Genomic DNA, 26,702 nt, shown 5'->3' with positions numbered 1-26,702 from the left:
AGAATAGCCATATAGCTGCACAAAGATGGCTGTCATAATTACTATGAAAGCGTCATTAAACACCAAAAACAGTGGTAACACGGCTGCACAGTAAGTCTCTGCCTCTGTCTTTTTTTCCTTCATTGACCTGTTAGAGAGCGATGCGTCTTAAATTCATATTCAAGAACCTGACGCTGTGCACAACGATGTTCCCACAGTACGTCAGCGTCTCAGTGTGTGATAGAAAATCCCTCATGTACTGCGAGATGCATCAAAAGGCTTATTATTATCAAATACAATATTATAGACCTAACATACTGATAATTAACGGGTAAAAACAACTAAACCGGCAGCAGGCAGAGAGGAAAACTGCTAAGATTATTGAAACTATCTGGAGAGTGCATAGAAACAGCCAAATGTGTCAAGAGTGTATTTACTTTAAATTTAAATAATTTTAATTAAGAAATGTTTCCATTAAATATAAACAATGACTTAATCTTTATTGTGGTAAAATCAGATATTTTGTGTTTGGCTGAGATGTAATCTTTGTGACTTACTGTAGGTTTTAAACTCTGAGTCTTTTTTAATTCAAGTCTTAAAGTAATAAACAGAATTATCTCATGAGTTCTGTGTTTCATATTTAGCTGCTCGGTTTTAAAATAATTAGTGTGTGAAAAGTGACAGACATCACAATGACGTAGACTTTGAATCTACTAGAAACTAGCTGTGAGACTGAAGTTATCATGTTTGTCTACACTGGAACTATCTTAGCTGGTGCAACACTTCAAATGTTTAAGTGTGAACTAAATGTCTTAAGGAAGAACTTAAATTCAAAGTAGGCTACGTTTGAACTTACATTTGGCTGATGCAACATGGAACTGGATTCTTGTGTTCCTCCAGTCCACGACAGGGGCTGATGATTCTTTTCAGAAATGCAAGGTGAAAGGATCAGCACACATTGCTATGAGAGGCTGCAGGAAGCAGCTTGTTTTGTCTGGTAGAGGCTGCAGGAAGCAGCTTGTCTTGTCTGGTAGAGGCTGCAGGAAGCAGCTTGTCTTGTCTGGTAGAGGCTGCAACTTGTTTTGTCTGGTGGAAGCTGCAGGTGCATGAAGCAGCTTGTTTTGTCTGGTAGAGGCTGCAGGTGCATGAAGCAGCGTGTTTTGTCTGGTAGAGGCTGCAGGTGGAGGAAGCAACTTCTTTTTGTCTGGTAGAGGCTGCAGGAAGCAGCTTGTTTTGTCTGGTAGAGTCATATTTTACAGATAGAGGTAAGGCTACTGGTTTCTTGTGGCTGCAATCTATGATCGTGACTGAAGATTCTTGACAGAGATGTAAGATGGAGGCAGCAGCTTACATTGCTGTGAGAGGCTTCAGTTGAAGGTGGAGGCTTTTGGTTTTGGAAAGTTTTGAGGCTTTCGGGGCAGCTGTCATCCACCGACTGCAGATGGAGGTAGCTGCAGGTGGATAACAGAGGCTTGAGAGCTTGAGGTTCTTGTTTTGAATTTGGAGCAGGTTCGAGGTTTTGTTCGGAGGCTTGAGCTGGAGGTTCAAAGATTTTTTTTCTTGAGCAGCGTGTTGATGGTAAACGCTGCTGGCACGTGTTGGAGGTCGCAGATAACGGAGAGCTTGAGGCTGTTCGGCTTTTAGCAGGTGGATTCAGAGGCTGATGGTATATTCAGAGGTTTGAGCTGGTTGTCGAGAGCTGTTCTTTCCATGTGCAGCATCTTGATGGTAAAAGCTGCTGGCACATGGCGGACGCAGATTGTTTTTGTTTTTTTAGGATGGAGGCACGTTTGATGTTGAGGCAGGACTTTTAAGGAGGCTGACGGTGGAGGACGGTTCAGGTGACTTGAGTTTGCATAAAGTTTTTTACCCTGGCACTTTTGGAGTTGTCATACATTTTCTAACTAATACCTTTTTAAATCTAAACTTATACTTACTACTAAATCTAAAATTCTTACTGTTCAAACTAAATTATTTACAATATTTACAGATCCTAACTGATCAACTAATGTAAAGACTATCGTATCAGTTCTTTACACGTTTTCTCAGAGGAGCTCCAGGCTCTGGTTCTCCAGAAACGTCCACATGATACAGGGGAGGATAGACTCCCACCCCGTATGCGATGTCCACACGAACGAGTCCTGTCTCGTCGACAGTTTCTGTGAACATCGGGCGATCCAGTCGCTCCCACAGCTTCTGCTTCATAAGAAGTCCCAGAGTCAGGCTGTAAGGTCGAAGACGGCCGTTCTTGTACTGCAGCACGTCATCTACCACGGAGTGATAGACGGACTGATACTGCGGCACTGAAAAGTGGTGGATCTTAACTGGGCCGTCATCGAGCTGAGGAGCGATGGAGGGCTGGAGACCAGGGAGCGCGGAGGAGACCGTTGGTAGCTGGTCGGGCTGAAGGGTTGCCTTGGGCCTGAGGACCGGAGCGGGAGAGTCAGCGTCGTGGGCGGGGTGCTGAGGAGCAGGAGAAGTGGAAGGAGGGGCCACGGAGGTCCGCTTCCTCTTCCTGGACGGTTTAGCAGCGGGAGCTGCACGGTGATGGTTTGAGTCCTGGAAGAAGACATCAGACTCCAGTTCAGTTCACAGAAGCATACTTTACAATCTCACAAGAACATTTAAACAGTGTGCAGACACTATTATGTTTGAAGCTGATTGAAGTGTTAAGATTCTCTGTCAGACGTTCAGAGAAGAATAGTTTAGATGGCTTCATTTGTGCATATTTTGTTAAATATTTAATGGCATGTTTCAGGGATGCAGTCTATCAAATGCTATTTATAATTAGATCGACTTGATAAAAGACGAGATAACACTGTACCCATTGAGCACACTTCATGCAACACATCAGAACAGTGTCATTATTAATGTCATTAAATATTGTGTAGTTGACTTCAGCACTTGAGAAAGTTGGAAGTTATTTTCTTTAAACATGAAAATCAAAAGTCTTACCAGGTCGTTCCTGCAGCACGAACATCGACTGAAAGTTCGAGGCTTTCTGTCCGCCAGGCGTGCTGACACTCTGACTGTGGGTCCGTCTTCAGGGTCTTTCAGCTGAACGGGCACAACAAGCTGTAACAACACAGACAGAACAGCACTTCAGAAATACAGTCAAACAACTGGTACATTCACCACATGTACAGCTGCTGCTGTGATGTTTCTTTTCATTAAATGCTCAGTGAGCAGAAACTAAGCACACTCGGAAAACTGCTAGAAAAACAATACATGAAACAATATAAAAATGTGCAAAACATTAATTTATCCCTGCTACAAATTACTGCTCAGGTATCCAGACACACTCTCCTACAATCACAGGTTCATGCACACATACCACTCCAAACATACTGTTTCCTAGTCAAAACGCACTATGTAGACACGGGCCTTAAGTAAAGTTTTTACAGTATCATCAGTCATCATTTCATGATGGATGTTTCTCACGTTTCAGTCTTTAATTCTTGTCAGGATAACATTTCCTCAATGAATTATTTCATTTAAAAATGTTTTTACTGTGAAATACTACTTGTGGCTCTTTTAGGTTGTTGTTTACTTTTCAATGATTTGATATAAATGATGCACTTTTAGGGTAACCATAGCAACGTGGGAGTCTTTCGGCCATTTTGAACATATTTGTGCTTTTACTATTGATCTATTAACAAAGATTTAAACAAGAAATTGACTGAAAAACTAATGAAGTGATACATCCAATAAATAATATTTTGTCTTTTCTTCATAAATATCTAATGACACATATCTGCTGGGGATTATAAACTTTAAGAAATATGAAAATAACACATTTCTTCATGACGACATTTCATCCATTTGAAGAGATTTTCTTTTCTTTTTTTTAATGAACTATTTATGAAATATATGAAAAGATTTTAAATATTACTCATATATTCAACATTTCTTTTTAAGTCTTGTTCAATAAGTGAATGGAGGATAAAAAAAGAAATCTGGAGTTGTCTCGTTGAGACACTTTAAACTTCAGAGTAAACAGCACAGAGTCAAAAAGTGAAAATCTTACATTTTCCATGACACAAGTTGGATGTTTGGCTTGAGTCACTTTCAGAAAGTCTTTGGTCCTTCTTAAGGTGTAACAAATCTGCTGTTTGAGCGTGGATTTCAGAGGAAATGGCTGATTTCAACTCGAGAACAAATTTCTGTGGCTGTCTGCGATGAAGTTTGTCTTGAAAGGAAGCTCTGATACGAATCAAGCACTTTAAAGGGAACCGTGGCAACCATAGAATGTTGCACGGCCATTTTGTACATGTGACTTTTTACAGTCAACTTAATAAACAGTAGCTATTGGTTATATTATCTCTATACCTGTTACATTAACAGCTTCTTAAGGTTATGGATTTGGACAAAGACGTGCTCGAGCTTCTCTTTGCGTTATTTCAATTTACCTTCAGCAATCCATACACGTCACATTAGCTGTTAGCAGAGTTACCAAAAGAGCTTCAAAGTGATTGTCGGGCTCAACAAAGACTTTTCAGCCCTAAAAGTGGCTCTTTGATTTGAAGGAAAACTGAAGGATTTACTTCTCCATGATGTGCTGATGGAATGTTTCTCCTTCTTGTGCTTTGGATTAAAACAGATATTTTACAAAGTTGTTAAAATGATCACAAGCTTTAACGTCAGCAGCCACAAAATGCTTCCTACACAAGAACACAGTGCTTATGTTATTTTTAAGAGCAACACGTGTTATTAGACCATTTTACTGCAGCGTTCATATCTTTTTGGTAAAAACATTTGAATGATTCAACAAAAAATGATTTCAGAAGTTCTCAAGACGAGTTTATTTATCAGTTATTTCAGCAAAAAATCACATCAAGGTTTCACACTTAACTCTTCTTCCCAAATTCCAATAGGAGATATCCCAGCATGCAATTCGGTATCCATATATCCACAATCCCCGGAAGACAGTCGGCTGTTTTTTTTCTGAACTCATGAGCTTGCAAGAAAAACTCTTCAAAGAACAACTCAACGAGAACGCAAGTCTGTTGCGTTCTCGATATTGAGAAACGGCCGTTAATTGTGTTCAATATTTTCTTTATTCACACTTTTCTTTACTACACCGTCCTATATTGTTGATGTCTTTTGTTGATTTTTTAAAATCTACTTTAGTTAAGCATAAATACTCCTCAGAATCCTGTGAAGAGTCTAAATTGTGTTCAAACATAAGGTCTTAATGAAGAGCTTTGATTTGCGTCTCGTCTCGATGTGCTATGAGTACTTACACCTGAGATATGCTTCATGTGACCTTGGGAACACTTACGTAGGAGCTGCTCTCAATGCAGGAAATCATCCTATTGTTCATTTCAAATAATTACACTGTCAAAGCAACAAACACGTTTGCTCGATACTGAAGAGCTCTGACTCCTATTCTGCTCAAAGCGTTGGTTTGATATATTATTCTGTCGAGATGGAGAAGTGTTGCAGTGCAGCTCAGCAGGCTGCCGACCTTTTAGACAAATTTGCCTGATTTGGCTGCAAATCTCATTTTGATTCATTTCATAAATAATCTAAATACATCTGAATCTATTCCAGGTGTCAGTCAGTTGGCCTGGCTTCTTCGTTCTCAGCCTTATGAATATCATTTCAGTGATATATTGTTTTCAAAAATATATACAGCACACACATATTCAGCCCTCTGTTTGCCAGACGGCTCTCTGTTCTCTCTGTCTCTCTCTGTGGAACTTTCCCCTTCAGTGTCTCCACATTGTTTACCTCCACATCGATTACTGAATGCTCTTTGTGCTTGTTTTAATCCACAGCTCCTGGCTGCGTTCTCAATGTTTTAATAAGTCTGTCTCTGGTGAACTGTAGCGCTGATATTGACTCACCACCTCAAACCAATCCAAGCTGCTTCCCTCTTCACTCACATTTTGTAGAAATGTCTCTTTTGTGTTTTGAATGTGCGTTTAATCGTCCCTTTTGTTCTCTTGTTGATTTATTGTTTCGTTCAGGTCGACCCCAGCCAAGAAAACATCTGGACCTTCTTATTTAAGACTTTATGCCACCAACACTTAAATGAATCAACTCTTCTCCTTCCAGTTTGTTCCTGACTTAAATTACACAGAAAAAAAATCAAAATTGTCTGCGTGTTAAATTCTTTTTTCCCTATATTAAGTCCTCCCCTGCGTTTTGGGCTGTTGCTCATCTCTATTCTCACATTTCTGTCCCTCTCTTATTTCCTCCCTTGTGTCCTCTCTCCTTGTCTCCTCTCTCTGTAGGTTGACTGTGTGTGACGAGGACAAGTTGACTCACAATGAGTTAATTGGAGAGTCAAGAGTGCCCCTGAAAAGAGTCAAACCCGACCAGACGAAACATTTTCACACCTGCCTGGAACATCCTCCCCCGGTATTATGCACAATACACACACACACACACACACACACACACACACACAGACTGAAGATGTGTGCCTGCTGATAGTGAACCAACGGGGTAAAAAAAAAAGCTCCAATTCCTGATGGAAGCTGTGGCTGGGTTACTGCTTGCGATGGTGGACCGAGCTCTCGGTGTGCGGTGACATGACATGCATGATTCAGAATTTAGACATCACGTCAAGACAGCCAATCCAGCTGCAGCAGCGGTGCATACTAAAGAGCTGTGTGTAACTTGGAGAGCTAGACTAATAATAGTTTCGACAGTTTACAATCTAGCTTTATAAATGGTGTCTCTAAATCAGTACAACACTGATCAAGCCTTGGCTAAGCGAAATGGTCACTGATACTTTCCACATTACACTTTTTCTGACTGACTACAACAACATGACGCCAGGAAATGGTTAAAGGGCAAATTGAGAATCTCACTTTCAATACTTCTTGGTTTGCTCAATCTCGAAAATTGTATTTCGATGCGTTGCGATTGGTCCTCGTGTCAGGGAGAAGACAAACGCAGCACAGCACAAGCTTATTCATACATAGTTCGCAAAGGATCAGCGCTCAAACACAGGAGCACGTTTCATCTGCCCCTGTTTTTTTTTCTTCTTCCTTACGTAGCTCCCCTCTCCGACTGCCATGGGTGAAGCCCTGCGAGGGATCTCCTGCTACTTACGGGAGGTAAGAGATCATCCGTCCGTGAATAGGTTCTGATCGCTGAGTTATCTCTAACTTTCTATCTTGGTTATTCTGACGTGATGGCACCAGTAACTTTCTCATCATTAAAGCAAACGGTGTTGAAGGACAATATGTGTCTCTGCTCCGCCCTGGAGTCCATATTCTGTGTCGCGGACAATGAAGCTCCGTTTCAGCTCGGCAGATTTCTCGAAACCTTCCCGCGCTCGAACCATCTCCCTTTTTCAAAAAGCGTACTTAGCGTAGTTTTTCAACGCTCCGTCACGCTTTTTTTTCTGTTCATCATCATGTCTGATGATGAACAGTAAGCTCATTTTATGTTTTACGTGTTGGTTCTTAAGTCAAAGTGAACAGATGTTAAAGCCACGGCTGAATCCACTCGTACCTGTTTGATCTCATGGAAGTTTTATGAGATAAACTTCACAGTGAAACGATCCTATGGCAGGAGCTGCTGTGAGTTTAGTTGAAACAGTTAAGTATTTGCACATTCAACTTATTTGTTATTTCATTTCACTTCATATTAACACATCCATTACAACACAGTGTTCTCTTTCTGAATGAAATTGAATCCAGTCACATTGAATAAAGCTTTAATCACAGTGGGTTTCTGTACCAAGAGAGGCTCAAGTATGACTAATGACACGGAATATGGCAGCTTCCTGTAACTGTGCCCTTCATTTATTATTTTTAGATGAAATGTCTTCTCTGATTACATAATAAATGTTGATGTTTTGTGCTAGTTTGTAGGTGTTAGTATGTGGGTCTTTTTCTGGTTACACAGATCTAAAATACCACCACTGATCGGTGATACGTATACGCTTCATTAAAACCAGTGTCATTAGTCACATCTCACACAGTGTGACATCCACCTGCTGGACCCCTGTTATCGACCCCCGTCACACCAGGACCTGGATCAAGTTTCAACCAGTATTTCCGTCTGTGTGGTGGCCATGCTGAGCCTCTGTACACCTCGCTCAAGTGTAACCACGGAGGGTCATTAATTAGATTTTTCTCGGGCGCAGTGGATGGTAATGTGATTATCCCCCGTGCAGTCTCCATGACGGGGAATTCATTCAGTGAGGGACCGTGGAAATCCAGGGACAGGCCGCGCAATGTCACTCAACAGACTTAACACTGTTTCTGTAATCCAGATGTGGCGTGTGCATCACAGCCTGATGTATCTTCATCTCTGAGAAACCTTGACAAGCTGGTTGACATCTTCTCCCATTACCCACAAACACACACACTGTATTTTATTTACAGCCTTTCTAACTGTTCCACTGCTACAAGGTGTCATTAGAGCACCACAGGCAGATTCATACGTTTTTTCATACCAGATGCCGATAAGGCTTTAAAGAACATGAGATTACTTTGTCTTTCGACACTTCTTTTCTTCATCTCACTCTTTGGAGAAAACAAAAGACAGTTCATAAAGACTTCAGTGTGAAATAGTTGTACAAACGCAAACAAATTGAGGGAGAACATGAACAACTCTTTGAGGAAATCTATTCTGACATTATTTAGTTTACAAGTGAGGAAGTTATTTTGCTCATCAGTGTTTAAGTAGTATGTTAGCTCTCTTATCAGCACTGCTCTTTGACAAATGACCCTTCTGCACTAGTCTGTACACAAATCCAGGCAATGTAGCTTCCTCCATGACCACAGTGTCAAGTTAGACAGTTTGCTGGGGCGGCAGTAGCTCAGTCAGTTGGGCCTTGGGTTGGGAACAAAAGGGGCGCTGGTTCAAGTCCCGATGTGCACCAAAAATATGGGAGTTGTTCTGGTAGCTGGAGAAAGAATGTAAGGAATCAAAGGAACGTAATCTTACAAAAGCATCTGAAACGTAGAGAAGGAGGAAAGAACAAGGGGAGAAGGAAAAGCAACAAAGAAATCACACATTTTATGACCTATTCATGAGAGCAATTTACAGATTTAGTTCCCTTCTTTTTCTTTCATAAACAAAAAAAACCAAAACTGAAACAGATCATCTCTCAAGCACTGCTCGAGGTGCCCTTGAACAAGGCACCGAACCCCCAACCGCTCTGGTGTATTCCCTGAGTAGCAGTGTGAAGCAGCTCTCTGTGTGTGATAAACATGTCTCTACAATAACAGAGTAAAATCCAGATTTCCCCTCCCCCGATTAATAAAGTATATCAAATCAGAAAAAGTAGCCGCTGCCTGTCGTCTGTGACAGCAGCATGGTTACATTAGACAGAGGCCACAAACATTATCATATAGCGATACATTATCCACATTTTAAATTAAGTTTAAATTTAGTGATGGTGATTCACCTGTGCCACGTTTGAGATTCTTTCAAATTCTTCTGGTGATTTATTGTTTGTTCTTAAAGCATGAGACTACAGCACTGAGAATAAATCTCCTGGCATGAGCGCTCTCAGATAAGAGGAACTTCCTGTAATAAAAGTGAAAGCAGAGTCTGAGAGCACAAATCTGTACCAGAGAGTTGTCCGCATGAATAACAGAAAACACACATCAGAGCCGGCGGTGGCAGCTGGAGGAGGAAGAGAGTCGGAGAGTGTGATGAGTGAAGAGAAAGTGACTGAAGACGACTTGCCCTGAGGAGATTAAACCTACAAAGGTGTTTTTTGAAGAGAAGAGAAGATGGTTGAGGATTTGAGTCTGTCCTGAGTTTTTCGGAGATAAGTGAAGATTGTGAACAGAAACTCTGCTCTCCTGCCGTGTCTGTAAAAGAAATAAACATCGAGTCACGGAGCAACAGCTCGTTAAAAAACCCCACAGACTTTTACAGAATTTTAAAGCTTCTGAAAAATAAAGTCAAAGGTTTGATCGCATCAAGAAACAAACAAATAAAACCCGTTAGTAAATGGGAAAGAAACTTATCTTCAGCAACAAGAATATTTTATGACAGACTCTCAGTCTGTTTGACAGATAATGACATTTAAACCTGAAGTTGTTTTGTTAAGTGAGAAGTCCCTTATTGGCAGTGTGTTGTGTTTCTCTAGTCCTGAATAGTCATCTGAATCTGCAGCTCAGCTTAAGGAACCCGTACGGTGAGTTTCTACAGAAGCATATTGCTGCCACGCCAGAGAAAAAGTCAGACTGTAATGCTGTAATGGTTAGTTAGCGCACAGAGGCATGGACCTTGAATGGCCCAGATACTTTTACTTCATGAAATTAAAATGGACGAGTAATTATAAAAATGAACTGTGTGTTCTTATCGAGACGTGAGCTAATCAGAGCGATGTCATTCTTTGAACCAGGCTGGGAACATGTTAATTAATTTCTGCGGTAAAAACAGGCCTTTTTGAGTGGGGTGTGTTTGTGACTTCAGGTGCTTCTGCTGCCAGGCTCAACTGGACACACTTGACGAACTTCAGGATTTTGCACTCAACCACTGACTCAGTTTTTAAACGTTGGAGGTTGCTGCTTGATTACAACATACAAACTTACGTGACCTCGTGAAACATTTCAGGATATAACGTCTTATACATCGTCTGCTGCTACTACCTGCTCAGAGCCTTGAATACAGTCGATGTATTTTTTGTGTTAGTGACCAAAAATTGCCTGTTCAGACGTGCGATTAATATCCACGTGAACGTCTCTTTATTTCTTTATTTATTTTATTTTCATATTCTAAACACTTAGTCATTGATGTCGATCCACAGAGAAATGTGGGATAAACGTTTAGTAGAATTGGAACAAACCAGACTTTATGTCAAGAAACAAATAGGAATGTGTCTCTGCCATCCTCACGAGGAGTTCATCAGTTCAAGTCTCTCTTCACTACATGTGGGCAGAAAACGGCACCAGAGTGGAGTGAAACCTATCATATGAATAAGTCCGTATTATGTGCTCTCTAACTGAGTTCGTTTCCAGCCAATTAAACTGTTGTGAGTTCAAACGGCATCCCTTTTTTTCCCCTGTATGACACTTCATCTCTCTGGGTGGCTTTACTGCAGAGTTTCCCCTCGACCCGACGCCTTCATGTTCATCTCTTCAAGCCTCAACAGTAGGATGCAGTGTGGTTAGCCTGTTAGGTCCATTGACAAATACAACTCGTCCACAGGGAAGCTTAATAGTACATACTTTACAAGTAAAGGACCGCTGGTCTTCTGATGGACTTGTTGGTTTAGACTGACCTGTGATTAGACTTAGTCAGACTTGTTAGTCTTTACTAGAACACATTGAACTAGTTCTTGGACTCAACATAGCTATTGCTGATCTTGATTTTGGACCTATGAATAGGAACCTGTTCATCATGATTTAGGATGTTTTTTGTTTCCTTTAAAAAGTGTTTCTATGGCAACATTCCCCCACTAGGATCTTTAAAGCAGCCTCCATCACATGCTGTGTGCTTTCCCGAGTGTATATTTCTGGTGACGTTTTGTCCAGTTTACGTTGAGAAAATAGGACATCAGGGTCCAATTAGCCCCTTTGAAAGATCGGTTTACATTCCTGTGATGTGTGTTGTGACAAGGTCACTGCTAAGCTTCTTTACAAGGGTTTGTCAGGCTTTGTTTAGTTGTTTTAACCTGGTCGGAGCTCATTAGCCACCTATGTTTACCACACAGGTGTCTTTACACAGAGAAAGGCAGTGAAGGTGTTGGAGAAACCCCTCTAGTGTTGTCAGCCAATTTACCTTGCTGTTGTGACAAACAGGGGCTTTATCTAATGGCTGCCTGTCAGACATTAGGCTGATCTGAGAGTGGCTGTCCTCCCAGTAAACGCTCCAACAACAAACGGGCAACTTAAGCCAGTAAATCTTGGATTATACAGCCGCACCGTCTCCCGTCAAGTTTCCCCGAGTCCTCTAATGGAAAGACGTATATAAAGTGTGAAAGAAAAATGATGTGATAAAAAACATTGGAACTTTTTGGACTTGATTTTAGGATATAGAATAAAATAAACACTTCGAACATCTATTTTAAAAGACGGGTAGAAAATTAATGGAGCCATTAAAAAACACAGGTCAGCCATGGATTATCAATTTAGAATTACATCTAAAGATTTCTGTACACTTTTTATCTTAGTGGGGAAGCTGATAATCGCTCTTTATTTATTAACTTACTGACTCAGATCTGACATCATGATTCGGATCGGTTGCTGGCTTGTAGTCACGAAAGATGTCAAACTGCCTGATGAAGGTCGAGTACTTGATGTAGATCTTAAAGCAACATTGTATAGGTATTTGTTTTGGTGCCCTTTAGCGCACACCCGAGGCATCTGAGTGTAACTGCACTGTCCTAAGACATACGTAGCACTGTTGCGCCTACGCAAGCAGAGCGAGTGAGGCCGGTAAAGAAGTTGTTAGAAGCTGAACAGCGATCTCAACTCTCGAGGTTCAGCGCTATCACAAGATTCTGCACAAATATGACTCTGCTAGCGTCTGTGTGTTTAACCGTTTTAATGGTTTAGATGACTTTCTGCTCTCGGTAAGACGGTTAGTCACAACAGATCAACGATACAGCCTAACGTTACACCGCAATCACTCCTGAATAATATGTGCAGGGGTGTCGCTTTTGTCGCCTTCCTCTTCGCCATTGAATCAGAACGTCCAGACAAGTGGCTTCTTCTCATAACTGAAGGCTGGTGGGTGAGACAGTGCAGTGATTATTGCACAAGGAGAACCAGGGGGGAAAGGAGACGAGGGTCAGTGCATGTTTGAGTTCAGTGGGGTTTTGGCTCTGGGGAAGAAAATTGTCCTTAAATCTGTCTGTGTGTGTGTGTGTGTTCTGATGGACCTGTAGCGCCTGTGTCGTGGAAAATTCTCCTTTTACGAGGTGGAGAGTTGCTAATTCTCAAGAAGAAAATTCACGGTGGCGCTTGAATCAGATCTCTTTTAATACGTGCAGCACGGAGGAGAGGCCAGAGCATCTTCTCCCGAACCCTTACATTACAAATCCTTATATGCAGTACAGAGAGATGGAGGGAGGTGACCTTACACTTAACAAATGGTGATCTTTACATTACAATAGTTATTTGAAGTTTCCTGTATCCTGTCCTCTGGAGACAGTGACTCTGTGATAATCAAATTACATTTACATTTTGTATGGTGTTGTCTGAGAAAGAGGATGCCCTCCTGTGGCTTTCTTTCACCTTCATTCTTCAGAACATTTGCTGTCTCCTGGAAGTCTAGTTAATTTCTCACATTCCTCCCTTTTTGACACAAAGTGTCAAAACAACATTTATAGAAATTATCATACAAGGTCATTATAACAGACTGTTCATTACAGTGAAAAGATGAATGAAAAAACAAATAAAGAGATAAAAAATAAAACAAAAACAAAACAAAATAATAACAAAATAGGCACTTATGTTGTTGAAACAGTTCTCTGTGGCAAGTTTTTTGATCATGCCCTTGTTGGATGTTCCGATCCTGTGTTGAATCTTGTGTCTTCATCTGTTGTTGCACACAGTCCATGTTTACCCTTCTGTAAGAGATGGGGTGTCTAAGTATCAGTATAGTGAATCAGTTGATGATAGGTAATCGTCCCACGGCGTCCTCTCTCAGCACTCCGTAGGTTAGATCGTCGTTCTTCCGTCGGTGCCATGGCTCGAAAAAGGGTTGCAGTGATGTATGGATCTTGGTATCCCTCTCAGCTATCCGATCGTCAGTGGATGTTGTCATCATCTCCAGGTGTCCCTCTCAGTTATCTGGACAGCAGTTGTTGTTGTCAGCAGCTCCAGATCTGGTTCTTGTCCATCGTGGTTAAAACGTCCATGCTTCCTTCTCAGGTCCTTTCCATCTCCAGGCTGGATGTTGTGGAGTTTCACCAATGTAATCCCCAGAAGGGCCGCTTTCACCTTAGGGAAGACAACTTAGAAAACATGGTTATCCACCCCTTTGACACATGGTCAAGACCATGTGTCAAACTTTTGAGGCACAGAGATATCTTTGAGGGGTAAAAACGTCATTTTGGACAGATAAAACATTTGTAGAGTGGGGGAGACAGGTGAAAGAGCAGCAGTCCCAGGAGCTTCAAATCCCAGTGACTCTGGGTCATTAGCACCTGTATGAGCTGACATTTACATACTGATGAAATGCATATTTAAAGTCAGTATGTACTGTGAAATCCTTCCCAATAGTACAGCTGCCTGAGCAGACAGGTTAGCAGTGTTAGTACAAACAAATCAAAGTTAATGAAAAGAGTGTCAAAGAGTGCATCTCTTGGTTTTTGACACAGACAGGGGTGTGGTTCTCCATCTTGAGCTGTAAAGAGTAAGGTTAAGACTGTTCTTCATTTTAAAATCACATGAGTGCACAAAAAGATGTAAAAAGGTTGGTAGTGTCTGGTAGTCATAGACAGAGGGAACTCGATAAAGCTTGTGTCAAGTCAGTTGAAGCTTTATCTGTGTCAGGAGTTCAAGTCAAAAAAAGTCAGTCATGGCCAAATATCTACCCCCATGTGTGGGGGTAGGGAGATCTCCACCCTTTTTAAAATCCATGGACAACAATAGCCTGTTCAAACCAATTAGGCAACCGTTTGTTTGTTTTTGCAGTTTTTTAACATCCAAGATTGTGGACGTAAATCAGGACCAAATTTATGAAACTCCGGAGTAAAATAATGCATTTTTAAAAAACTAAAAATAGCTTGCAAACTTGTCCTGCAAAATATCGGACCGTTTTCTGCCAGAAAACAAAAATGGACAAACAACAAACACTGTCTCAGCTTGACAATGCCTCTGCATAGGGAAACATATACACAGACATTGTCAACATACTGAACAAGTGTATTAATACACAATGGTTGATAAAAAACTAATTTCTCAGCTCTATTTCAATCCAGAGTGAAAGTTGGAGAAGAACACCCTATGGTATCTTCATCCAAGAATAAAAATGCACCATTGATTGTGAAAGCAACCCAGAACTGTGAGTCAATATGAAAGAAGAATGCTAGAATTTGCATTTGTTAAAACAAACTAAAAACCCAAGCTGATTAACATTGGTGTTACAGACATCTGCCGGATGCTGACCACCTTCATTTACATCCCTTAAGTACTTTAATGAATTCCAACCCCAATTTGTTTTTTTTGTTTTTTTCTTCAGGCACGATGGGGGAGGTATGGTGAGATTTAGAAAGTTCAACAATAGCACCTTAATTTATAAAACAATGATTTCCAAACAGTCTCAGGACTAAATGGATATCTTTAACCTCGTCTAAAAATAAATTTTGACTGGAAAACAATATACTATTCTATTTCTAAAATTCAAGATTGTTTAAAATTTTAATTATCATTACAGTGTTAGTTGCAATGTTTACTCTTTTTCAGTCGAATCAGTGTTTCTCTGTGTGTGTAGGTGTGTGTGTGTGTGTGTGTGTGTGTGTGTGTCTCTGTATGTGCTGCTCACTACTCTGACCTTCCTCCACTGCCTCCTCTGGCTTTGTCAAGAGGAATCCTACAGAATGAACAGACATCTTCAAGTGGTGCATGTGACCAGGATTCTTCTGGATCTTGTATTAATCTCAGGATTCCCATCTCCTTCCCTCCTGTAGCATTGTTCTTGGAGTCAGTGCTGTTGCACTTTCAGTTCGATATGGACCCAGTCTGCTTCTCCTTTTGCTTTTTGGTGGCAATCTCTGTCCAGGACTCTGTGGCCCATCAATCTCCAGTTTTTTTCAGGTGTTTCCTCTGCAACCTCCTTCATGTTGTTTGGTTGACATGGCCTGTGTAAAAATTCTTTCTTGGAGAAACAGAGTTACTTGCTTAAAGAGACAGAAAGAAGGCTTTTAAATCCAGGTGTGTGGTCGGCCCCCCTTCTTTCCAAGAGTTTGTCTGGTGTGCTTGACCTCCTGTGGAGGAGGTGTTGCTGCAGAGTTGTAGGTGTGGAGACAGAGGAGGAAGTCACATCTTAAAATCTAACCCTACATTTCTACTTGTCCTTCATTTCTTACTTAAAACCTCATTTCTTTTTCCTTTCAATCTCTACTAATTTTGCTTAATTTCTTTTAATAGAGGACATCTCATGTGTGAACAATTGCTAAAGTTGAACATCTCTAAATCACATATTCCCCATCTGTCTGCTCTTAATTCAGCAGAGCCTGTCAGAAAAAGAAAAAATCAGATATAAATGTTTATTTTTCCCCGTTTTGTTTTCTCATGTTTTCAGTGACTCACTGGGACAGATGTGCTTAAACGTTCAATGGGCTTATCACTCACACAACTTCACAATCACACTGATCTTCCCATACAGTGTATGGTTGGATCTTATCAAACATACACTAAAACTTTTTGCAACTTAATTCAGCCAGGTGGTTTGTATGACACATAAGTTCCGAGCAACGCACCTCAATAGCATACAATCTGCATGCCAGACACTGAATGTCGCAAACAAAGTTTTTATTTTTGATTATCACTCATACGCCCATTTTATTTTAGTGGGGCCTTGTATATCTATAATAATCGTTGTTTCACGTGTTTTATTCTTTAAGTGCAGACAGCCTCGTGCTGTTCGTTAGATATTTTAGTTTCATTTTTCGTTTTTTCTTTTTCTTAACTTTTCTCGTTTAAGACACTCTAAACATATAAAACGCACAACACATCAACAAAACACACTACACATCAACCTCCATCACCGCGCAGGGTATGGGAATTACCAAAACATAAACCTCCAAGACCGGTATTACATGGGCATGGCGTCCATAAAACACTATATGGACCCGAAAAGCATAACTGAAACCACCCCAAAGGACTTAAATTACGTTTCAGCTACCTAGGCTTTTACAAATTGAGCAAATGATTCAAACGCCGTACTCACTTAGATAGAGCGTCCGCTGTCTGCACCCTGTATCTGACGTCAGGTGGGATCCAAAAAAATCTCCGTTTGTCGGAGCGGAATTTTCCCGGCCGGCAGCTCCTTCAGTTCAGTCTCAGGTTGCAATCAGCGGAAACGTCTATCCCATCCTCGTCGCCATAATGTCGTGGAAAATTCTCCTTTTACGAGGTGGAGAGTTGCTAATTCTCAAGAAGAAAATTCACGGTGGCGCTTGAATCAGATCTCTTTTAATACGTGCAGCACGGAGGAGAGGCCAGAGCATCTTCTCCCGAACCCTTACATTACAAATCCTTATATGCAGTACAGAGAGATGGAGGGAGGTGACCTTACACTTAACAAATGGTGATCTTTACATTACAATAGTTATTTGAAGTTTCCTGTATCCTGTCCTCTGGAGACAGTGACTCTGTGATAATCAAATTACATTTACATTTTGTATGGTGTTGTCTGAGAAAGAGGATGCCCTCCTGTGGCTTTCTTTCACCTTCATTCTTCAGAACATTTGCTGTCTCCTGGAAGTCTAGTTAATTTCTCACACCTGCCAGGGGGGCAACAGGTCGAACAGATGAAAGTCGCCGTGTGAGGCAGCGGGAGTTGTAAATGTCCTTCAGGGAGGTTAGAGTGCAGCCGACTCTCTGAAGCCCCCTCCTGTCTGCTTCAGTTTAGCTGGCATACCCACACTGTGATGCAGGACGCCAGCAGGCTCTGGATGTGTGTGTGTGTGTGTGTGTGTGTGTGTGTGGGGGGGGGGGGGGGGGGTAAAGGGTCACCAGCAGCCTCTCGCTGAACACTCTTAGGAAGGACAGTCGCTGCTGTGCCTTCTCAGTAATCTGAGGAGTTATAAGTCCAGATGAGATGCAAGACTTCCTTTCTGACTTCTTGGACCTGTTTAAAGACTTGTTATTCTTGTTGTTGGACTTTTTGTTGGTTTTGGTTTTTCTCTTTACTCGGGGCTTCTTGTTCTCTTTGGACCTATTTGTCTGGATTTAGGTCTTTACTTGACCAATTTTTATGGCTCTGAGGTCTTTTTTTTTTTAAGTTAAGCGTTTAAGGCTTTAAATGAAGCTGTCTTCACCTCTCGGCCTTCTGCACAACATCCAAATAGTGAACAGTTTTTTATTTTAACCTTCCGGTGACCTCAGCTGTCACTTCAAACATGAAGAGCTGTGAGCTTTGGGACTCAGGGCCTTTTTCTCTCTCCTCAAACACCAGAACGGAGCTCTCACTTTGATGGGGGAGCTGTCTGTCAGGTTCTCACTCGGGCCATGAACCCGCAGCCTGACATCTTTATCAAAGTATGTATTTGAGCAGACGGCTTTTATGCAGCCAGAGAGGTTGACTTTGGAAATGTTGCTGAGCTGAAATCTCATCCAGTGCAGGGTTCGTCTGCAGAGTGCCGCCCCCACAGATCGGAGGTGGGCATTAGATAAATCCTTCCAAGCTTTGTGGAGTCCTGCTAGAACCAATCAATCTTTTCCCCCCTCTTTTCTTAGCCGCAGCTTTATTATGAAGGATGGTGGGTTTCAGCCAGCTGAATTTGTTGCATCGACTTCAATAGGCTTGAATAGCATTTTCTTTTCTTTTTTGTTTGAATGAACCCCAATCTTGGTCTTTTTGGAAGTATTAATGATCACTCAAACTGTGAAGCGAGATGAGGTGATAAAAGGGAGAGTTGGAGGGAGCTTTGATGGCCTGTCTGTAATGAAGGGTAAGAGGGAGCAGAAAGACTAATAGACAGGACATCTAACCACAGGAGGGGAGAGAGGGGGGAGAGAAAGAAGTATTGATCTTCTCACCCTCAGCTGGATGAAACACAGAGAGATCAAATCAATGACCTGCGGTGAAGGGATTTTAATGAATACGATCAGTTGTGGTGCTGTGAGTCTTTTTTTTTTTTTTAAACTTATGGTGGACTGTCGCTTTGTTTGTCTTAAGTGTGAATTTGGTGTACTGGAGTTGACTTCTCAGAGCTTCTCTGGATCTTTGTGGGAACTCTTCAAAACGAAAGCCATGAAAGCTGCACTTTCATTCAGACAGCCAAACACACCTGTAACATCTGCATTCTCCCCAGTCCCCCTGTTATCATCAATAACATTGAAGGTTTCATCTTCTTCTTTATCTGGTGTCTTCATCAACAAATGACTGTTTGACAGAGAGTATGTTTTGTTTTTTTTCCAATGAAAGACCGTCTTGTAGAGGTAGTCATGATCTGTGGTTACTGTATATTTATAGAAGGAATAAATCGTGAAAACTCAGGTTTTGTAACAGACAGATGACCCGCTCGAATAAAATAGCCAAGCTACACCCACGACGAGAGGGAAAAAAACAACTTGAATAGCCAGAGAGGGGAAGATTCAAAAGCAGAGAGACGAAACCTGCTGGCAGTGAGAATCCTCCATAGATAAAAAAGCAGAACGTGGTTTGATGTGAAACTTTGCGTTGCCTCGAGCAAAAAAGTACAAAAATCAGCTGGAACGCCAGAGGCGAACACTTCTGTTCAAAACAGGACTACAAATACCCTAACATCAGAAATATCATCGGAGTGGATGCCAAATGGACACAAGGCCTCGGATATTAAAAAGTAAGACATTTCAGGATGTACGCTTTGAGTCTTTGGAAGCCATTTTGTTTGGTTTCAGTTTAACCAGTTCAGCATTTTAAAACCAGAAGTGGAGATCATGTCACAGCGAGAGCTGAAGTCAAAACAATTAATCCTCTGAGTAATAATCAAGACAAAATAAATCGTATTACACTCATCAGACAAATTAATTAGATTTCACTCTTCTATCTTTCCAATCTGATAAGGCTCATGGAATTGAACGAATCCTTCAAAACTGATCGGTTTAAACTAATCTTATTAAACCCCTGCACTGAAAATAATTAATCTTAACTAATCACAATGAACTAAAAAAATCAAGAGTATGAAATCCATCTGAACTATTCCACGTTCTCTCTATTCTCCTAATTAAATATTTGTTTATTTTGACAGGGACTGTGTTCAGCCTATTAGCTGAACCAGAGTTACTTTTTTTTTTTCTTTCTAAAATTTATTTTGTGCCTTTATTGGACACATATGATTGCGGATAGAGATGGAAATCAGGGAGAGAGAGAAATGAGCGCGGGATAATGAGCCACAGGTTCAAACCTGGGCCGCCCGCGATGACGACTGTAGCGTCCATATATGGGACACGCCACCAGCGCCCCCCACAGTTACCGATAAGCTCATTACATCTGTGTTCCCTGGACAGGAGGCAGAGACAGTGTCTCAGTTAAGAAACAAAACACACTAAAAACATCCACACAACCTCTGAACAACGGCATTAAATTAATCCACAGGGAAATTCACAAATCTATTAATTACCAGTCGTCACAATTCAATTCACTGAGCTTTATTAGCATGAAAACTACGAGGACAGAATCCCCAAATCATCACTTAACATCACAGACAATACACTAATAATGAATGGTAATAATACATGGTGTCATAATGAATAATAATAATCAAATGAATATGAAAATAGTAGAGTGATTATAAAACACCAATAAATTGTTAAAGTCTATACATTTGGACTCAGACTGTTGAATTGATCGATAGATCTTTATTGTCGAATCAGTCTGATTCATCTAATCTAATCTAACTGATGTGACTGATGTGACAAACTCATCAATCTGATGTATCTCATTCTATGCTCAAACTCATCTGTCTCTCAAATCTGACTTACACTCATGGGATCTGATTGATTATTTGCTGTCTGCAGTGGGAGAACGAGCAGCTGCACAGCCTGGAAGAAAGAGGTCGTCTTCTTCTCTCTCTGCAGTTTCTGCCTCCTCAGATGGAAGACGAAGAGGTGGAAGGAGGAGGAGGAGAAGGTGAAGGACGTCGCAGTGGTGGGCTCTGCGTAGGCGTGAAGCGCTGCGCCCATTTAGCAGCCATGGATGTCAACGGATTCTCCGACCCTTACGTCAAAATGTAAGAAGAAGTCTGCACAAACAGAAACAGTTCAGATGTCAGACAGTTATGGTGCTACACCGTCTCAATGAGGTTTGATTCAACCCCCCCCCCCCCCCCCCCCTTTGGCCCAGAGGTCGGCTAAAAAAAACTCTTAACTGCAAATTAAACACCAATTTACAAACATACTGTTAACATGGGATACGTGACAGGAGCTATAGAAGGTGTTCAGACCTAGGCTGCCTACTCTTGACTACTGCTAATGTACATTGAGCGCACAAACTAACCACCAGACCAACTAAACTAATTATTTATAAAAGAAACATTCTGGACATTGACGGCAGTCTGAAAAAACCAAATGAATCTGGAAAGTGTCGAAAAAGAGATTTTATCTGAAGATCTTGTGGACTCTTTTAAAATGCTTCAATATCTTTGAACATTGATTGAAGAACTTAACATAATTTTATTGTTTCTAAAACTTGTCCTTATACTAATCACCATGGTTACCAAACCTCGGTGACAGTGGAAATATCTCCACTGCAGCCAAAATAAAAACCAAGATCAAAGTTACAATTTAACAACACAATTATTATATTGTTGTTGGATTCATTCTGAATTAATATTGCTTCAAAGAAGAAACACAGATTTTTGGGGTACTGGTCTCACTCGGTCCTAAACATGAAGCCAGACTAATCCTTGAGAAAACGCTGGACTCGGAGACTAACAAGAAAATAAGAAAAGCTGGAGTCTGGCCATCTTATTAACTTTGCTAATCAATGATGCTGTTGTAAAAGGGGCCCCATATGTTTGCCAGCAGGAAGGATAATCAGTGAGGAGAAGTGAACTGAGTGAGCCGAGTAGTCCTCCTCGGGAGGAAAACACTGAAGCACTAAGTCGAAGATTTATGGCTCCTCGTTGCTTTTGTTTTCTCCGACACTCAAGAAAACTTTGTCACATGCTGTCAGACAAACTGAGTCTGAGTCAGAGCAAGAAGCCAGGGGTATTCAGAGATTAAGCAGCTTTTTGAAATAACTCAACATATCTCCCTTCAGTGTCACTGCTTACATTCAGAACATGTACGTCTGGTGAACCAGGTCGGTACTCCTTTCGAACAGCAGGCTCTGAGGTAAAGCTGTGAAAACCTGAATAAAGATAAATAAAGATACATTCTTCAGGCCTCTCTGCCTTTATTGAGAAGGAGAAATAATTGAATAGGAAACCATGGAGGGAGAGAGAGAGAGAGAGAGAGAGGGGGGAATGGCATGAAGGAAGCCACAGACCAGACAACCCGGGCCACCTGATTGGAGGACTATAGCCTCAGTACATTGAACCAATCCGCTAGGCCATCTGTTCCCCCCTTAATAAAACAGTTTCTAATTAAAACTCTGTTTCTCTGGAGATCGTTGCCACTATTTGAAGCTCATTAGCTAATCAAATCATTCCTTTTGGTTTAATGATGCATGAACAACAGTGGCAGGATTTGAATCAATAAGAGGCGTTGGCTGAAAATGTTGGAACAAATTAGTTGCCTGACTTGATGTCAGAATCGTGTTAAAACAGTGTCTTGCAGTTTAAGCATTATACCCCTGTAGGCTGTCATACAAGCTGGTGCAACACTTAACTGAAAAAGTAGAGTAGTAGCAGTCTGGTGAAGCATTTTCTAGAAGTAACTTAGATTTTAAATCTCAGTAAGAAGGTGAAAAAGATCAAGAATAGCCAAAGTCTGTGTGATCAAACAGCTCCCTTCTGATTTCCTCGCTATGTGGAACCGCAGTGTGTGCACTCCATTCAGACAGAATGAGAGTATTACCAGGTGTTATATTCCAGCTCCAGGCTCCTTCATTTGCTGCACAGCTTCTCCAACATTAGCACAACATCCACACACAGAGAGAGATATGACACTGGAACACGGCCTCAGTCGGTCCAGGCTTCACATGGTTATTAGTATCTCCTCATGTCATCTCTTTATATAACCGCTCAGCACCTAAAGCCAGGATCTTCCACTGATGAAGATAGAGATGGTTTGTGAAGCTCAGGCTTCCCCCGTCCTGCTTGCTGCCAAAGTATGAGTCACTGAGCCCACATGATGAGTTCTCGATTTTATTATGATGATTTACAAGATTATATCATTTTAGGTTTATTGTCATAGAACACTTATGTACTTAGTAGTTTGAGTCCATCAAAGAAATCGTCGTGATCTCAAGCAAACAGGTCTTCAAACACTGATCAGCCTGATCAGCCTCAAATTGTCATGCTTAGAACCTCAAAAGGATCACACAATCAAATGAAAAAGCAAAGAAGCAACACAAGGTGAACACTGGCTATTACTATAATCTACCAAACTATGTAGCCACACATTTCATTTTTAACTAATGCTTGGGATAATGATTACTTTTTGATTGATTTCTCGAGATCTCCACTTATGCATCTCTTCATCTCCAGATAATAATGCTGCTTTCCTCAGATAAAGAGTACATCTGTTATTCTTTTATAATCATGACTAATTGTTCTCATTATCTCAAGAGAAGCAGCTTTCTTGCGATAATAAAATGTTTTTAGAAGAAAACATTAGGCTTGTTGTCGCCGTGATAGACCAGACAACAACATACCATTCTGCCTTAGTCAGTCAAGAATATTTCTGTTTCTTTGGTGCCCTTGCACCTTTGATGTTACAGAGATAAATATAGAAACAGAGAGATAGATAAGTTGTGATCTCAAAAAAACAAAAACAAGCAAAAAAACAGAAATGACTTGTTAACACAGGATTTGGAAGAAAATGCTGCTGAACCTCCTGGCACATTTTTCAACCACGCTGGTCAGATGAGGGCAGCATCATGTTAACTGCATCAACTCCTTTTTTTTTTTCTTCTGTTGTCAGATACCTGAAGCCTGATATGGAGAAGAAATCCAAACACAAAACAACAGTGATAAAAAAAACTCTCAACCCTGAATTCAATGAGGTAAGAACCCCCCCCCCCCCCCCCCGCTGCACTTCCATATCAGAGTTTATGCTAATGATCTCTCCCTCAGATTTATTGTTTGGTTAAAATCTCACACTCATTGTGTCACCCAAATCTGCTGGAAAATCTCTGCACTGCACTCATCTCCTCCTTCATCTTCTGCTGGGTTTCTCCCACATAATTCATTACCAAAATAATAGTACTTAAGACTGGTCAGAGAGAAACTGCTCTGCTTCTTCTGCACAGTATGTCTCGTTTCTATCTCAAAAACTCCCCGGCTGATGAATAAAGATGACCACATTATGGGTTCTATTCTTTAAAAACAATTTAACTTAAAGTTGAGCATAAATGATGACAAAACCCATTTCTCAGAATTTCCTAGACATCAATATTAGGGCTGGACTGATATGGAGTTTTAGGGCCGATATCGATATCAGAGATTTTAATAATCTATTAGGGTTACACTTCACTATAAGGTACACATAGTTAGTGGGAAACTGAGTAACCACTTGGTAACCATTAAGTTACCATTAAGTTACCACTAGGTAATCATGCGCTGCCAGTAAAGCATATAAATAATAATTATTATTATTTTTGTTTTTCTCGTGTTACTCTGTAAGTGATATATCTTATATCTTTCTTTGTTCTATCTCCGATCAGTTGGGATAAATAGATAGATATATATACACATTTAATGCATTAACTCCTCAAAATGCAGTTATTGATCACTTGTGGAAAAAAATATATTAAGAAGACAAGATGGTTACACAACTGTAAAGTAAATGTCATATTTGCGAAGTAGTCCTCTGCAAATGAAATGGAAATAAGAACCTCAGAGCTCTACTCTCAGCTCCCACTGAAATGACAGATATCAACACAACATGATACAGGATTGTTTTTTGTTTTTTCAATGCTGCACCAAAAAGACATGTTTTGATTTTGAACCCTGCATGTGTTTGATCCCTGCAGGAATTCTTCTATGAGATTTCACTGTCCGAGCTGGCCAATAAGACTCTGGAGGTGACGGTGTGGGACTACGACATCGGCCGCTCCAATGACTTCATAGGTGAGAGTGTGACGAGTTTCTACGCAAGCGTTAACCTCAAAGGCTGTGAAGCCACTCGTGACATTTTTTTGTCAAACAAGGACATATTTTCAGGTTGAGTGGAGAACATCAGAATAAATATTCACAAGATGAACTGACAGGATACATTTCTGTTTCAGCTGCTTCTGTAAATAATAATGAATCCAACATATGCCTGGAAAGCTGTTCACCAGAGACTTGTGTGTTTTATGCATTTGAATCACTTTTGCCATCTGTATCACTGATCAGCTCTTCTTGTAAACAAGGGAACAAAGAGAGCTCCCAGGAGCTGATAATTCACCTCAAGACAACAGCGTCATCTTAAGCACAGCAATCTGATCGCTTTTGTTTGTCCTCAAGCTACAGGCTTACAAGGAAATCAGACACCAGGAGGTAAATGTAAGCCTTTGAAAATCTGAGAGCCTCAGAGTGAATGAATGATCAAATAAAGACATATTACTGTATCTTTGACTGTCGTGAGTGTGCCTGAAGATAACCATCTGGCTTCTCTTCTTCAAAAACATTCAGAGCTCCTCCCGCTGCGCAGCTTCTGAGCTCAGATCATCATTTTTATGTGAAGCTTTCATCCCTCATTTGATGCTAAAATAGGGGTAACATGCCATGATTGACAGCTCTGTGGACAAATGTGACGCTGTGTGTGCAGGATTGTGCAGGACTCCACAGAGCAGTGGAGGAGTGGTGAGAGGAAACAGAACAGACATTTGCTTTGGGGTCATTGAACTTTCTATAGCGATGAGTAAAGAATCTGATCGGCTGTTTTCTGTGCTGACCTAAAGGGAACTCACTCACTATTCACAGTGAGCATGATCATACCCCATATACAGTCCACTCAATGTATCCCACGATGCACTTTGAGAAGTGTTATACAACCCACGGTCACTATCCAAGCAATGTATACCTAAATATCTAAATATAATCCATCCACTGCAGCTCCACGAGGAATCCTTCTCTTCAAATCATGTGGAAGAAATGTTGACCTTTAGACGCCCTGAGCTGAACTTAAAAAACGTACTTTCTTTGACGTTGAGAGTAACTCCACAAACCTTATGATTATTGTTTCTTTTCAGGTGGAGTTTGTCTGAGCTGTCACTCCCAGGGCGACGCCCTCCGTCACTGGATGGACTGCCTGAAGAATCAAGGCAGGCGGGTTGAGCGGTGGCACATCCTGACCAACGAGCTGCCGCAAACCCTCAGCCGCGACTAAAACCCCGCACAGCATTCTGCATGCGGTCACTGTCAGGTAATTAGCGGCTCAACAGGTATCCTCCTGTTTCTCTGAGGGACAGACATGAGAAACTACAGCACAGGAGTCAGCAGCGATTTGAAAGGGGGGAAGAAAAAAAAAAGTGTATAATATTAGGAGCTAACTTGATGAGTGGAGAGCAAGGTGGAGCGTGAGCAGGACGGTGTTGTGCCTTCATTATTGATCAGCGAGGCGCCTGGGACACATTAATGGCTCCATCAACACATCACCATCTCACCTCATTCACACATCACAGGGTTAGACGGATACACTTAGACTGAAGAGGGTTAAAACACAGACATTAAAACAAATCATAGCTGCAGATGTCAGATTTGTACTTTTAGTTTATTTTAGATTAAACTGCATGTTTTCTTTTTTACAACAGCAAAGTAGTAAATCACGTTCTGCCCTCACTTTGGGGGAAAAAAAAATCAATTTTAACTGTCCATTGCCGAAACAGAGACGTTTATTTTATGTTGAACTGTCATGAAGCTGCCTCAGCCAACATATATTAATCTTTATTTTTCCCTTCAAACAGAGACGGGAAGTTTTTTTTTTTTATACAATCTAATCCTCGAATGTTTTTCCTGTATATGACTGTGCCATTACATTCAAGTCTTAGAG

The 26,702-nt window shown here is 41.0% G+C and overlaps 2 protein-coding genes across 4 annotated transcripts in view; one reads left to right on the top strand and one right to left on the bottom strand.

Annotated features, from left to right (window-relative positions):
• Positions 1-26,498, top strand: part of doc2a (double C2-like domains, alpha) — a 55,900-nt gene extending 29,402 nt beyond the window's left edge. For all 3 annotated transcript variants that reach the window (XM_079367137.1, XM_079367136.1, XM_079367135.1), the window contains 6 exons: positions 6,219-6,345; positions 6,990-7,049; positions 20,580-20,791; positions 23,649-23,730; positions 24,700-24,796; positions 25,903-26,498. In XM_079367137.1, coding sequence (XP_079223263.1) covers positions 6,219-6,345; positions 6,990-7,049; positions 20,580-20,791; positions 23,649-23,730; positions 24,700-24,796; positions 25,903-26,039 — 715 coding nt within the window. In that variant the 3' untranslated portion in view covers positions 26,040-26,498. The remainder of the gene's footprint in view (positions 1-6,218; positions 6,346-6,989; positions 7,050-20,579; positions 20,792-23,648; positions 23,731-24,699; positions 24,797-25,902) is intronic.
• LOC306838781 (uncharacterized protein) lies at positions 1,816-4,179 on the bottom strand. Its single transcript, XM_079367146.1, has 3 exons — positions 4,007-4,179; positions 2,935-3,054; positions 1,816-2,538 (listed from the first exon to the last, which is right to left on the bottom strand). Exons 1-3 carry the CDS (start codon positions 4,013-4,015, stop codon positions 2,005-2,007), a joined length of 663 nt encoding a protein of 220 aa, XP_079223272.1. The 5' UTR covers positions 4,016-4,179; the 3' UTR covers positions 1,816-2,004.
• Positions 26,499-26,702: the final 204 nt, after the last annotated feature.

This window comes from Symphodus melops (assembly GCF_947650265.1).
Source record: "Symphodus melops genome assembly, chromosome: 17".
NCBI classification, from domain to species: Eukaryota; Metazoa; Chordata; class Actinopteri; order Labriformes; family Labridae; genus Symphodus; species Symphodus melops.
Note: the sequence above shows the minus strand (reverse complement) of the source record. Positions and strands in the feature narration are given on the sequence as shown.

Bases quoted from the DNA above. Each gene is read 5' to 3' on its own strand.
- LOC306838781 (XM_079367146.1), bottom strand. The intron at 2,539-2,934 runs GTAAGACTTTTG...GTCTTCTTCCAG, and splicing joins CGTGCTGCAGGAACGACCTG to GACTCAAACCATCACCGTGC.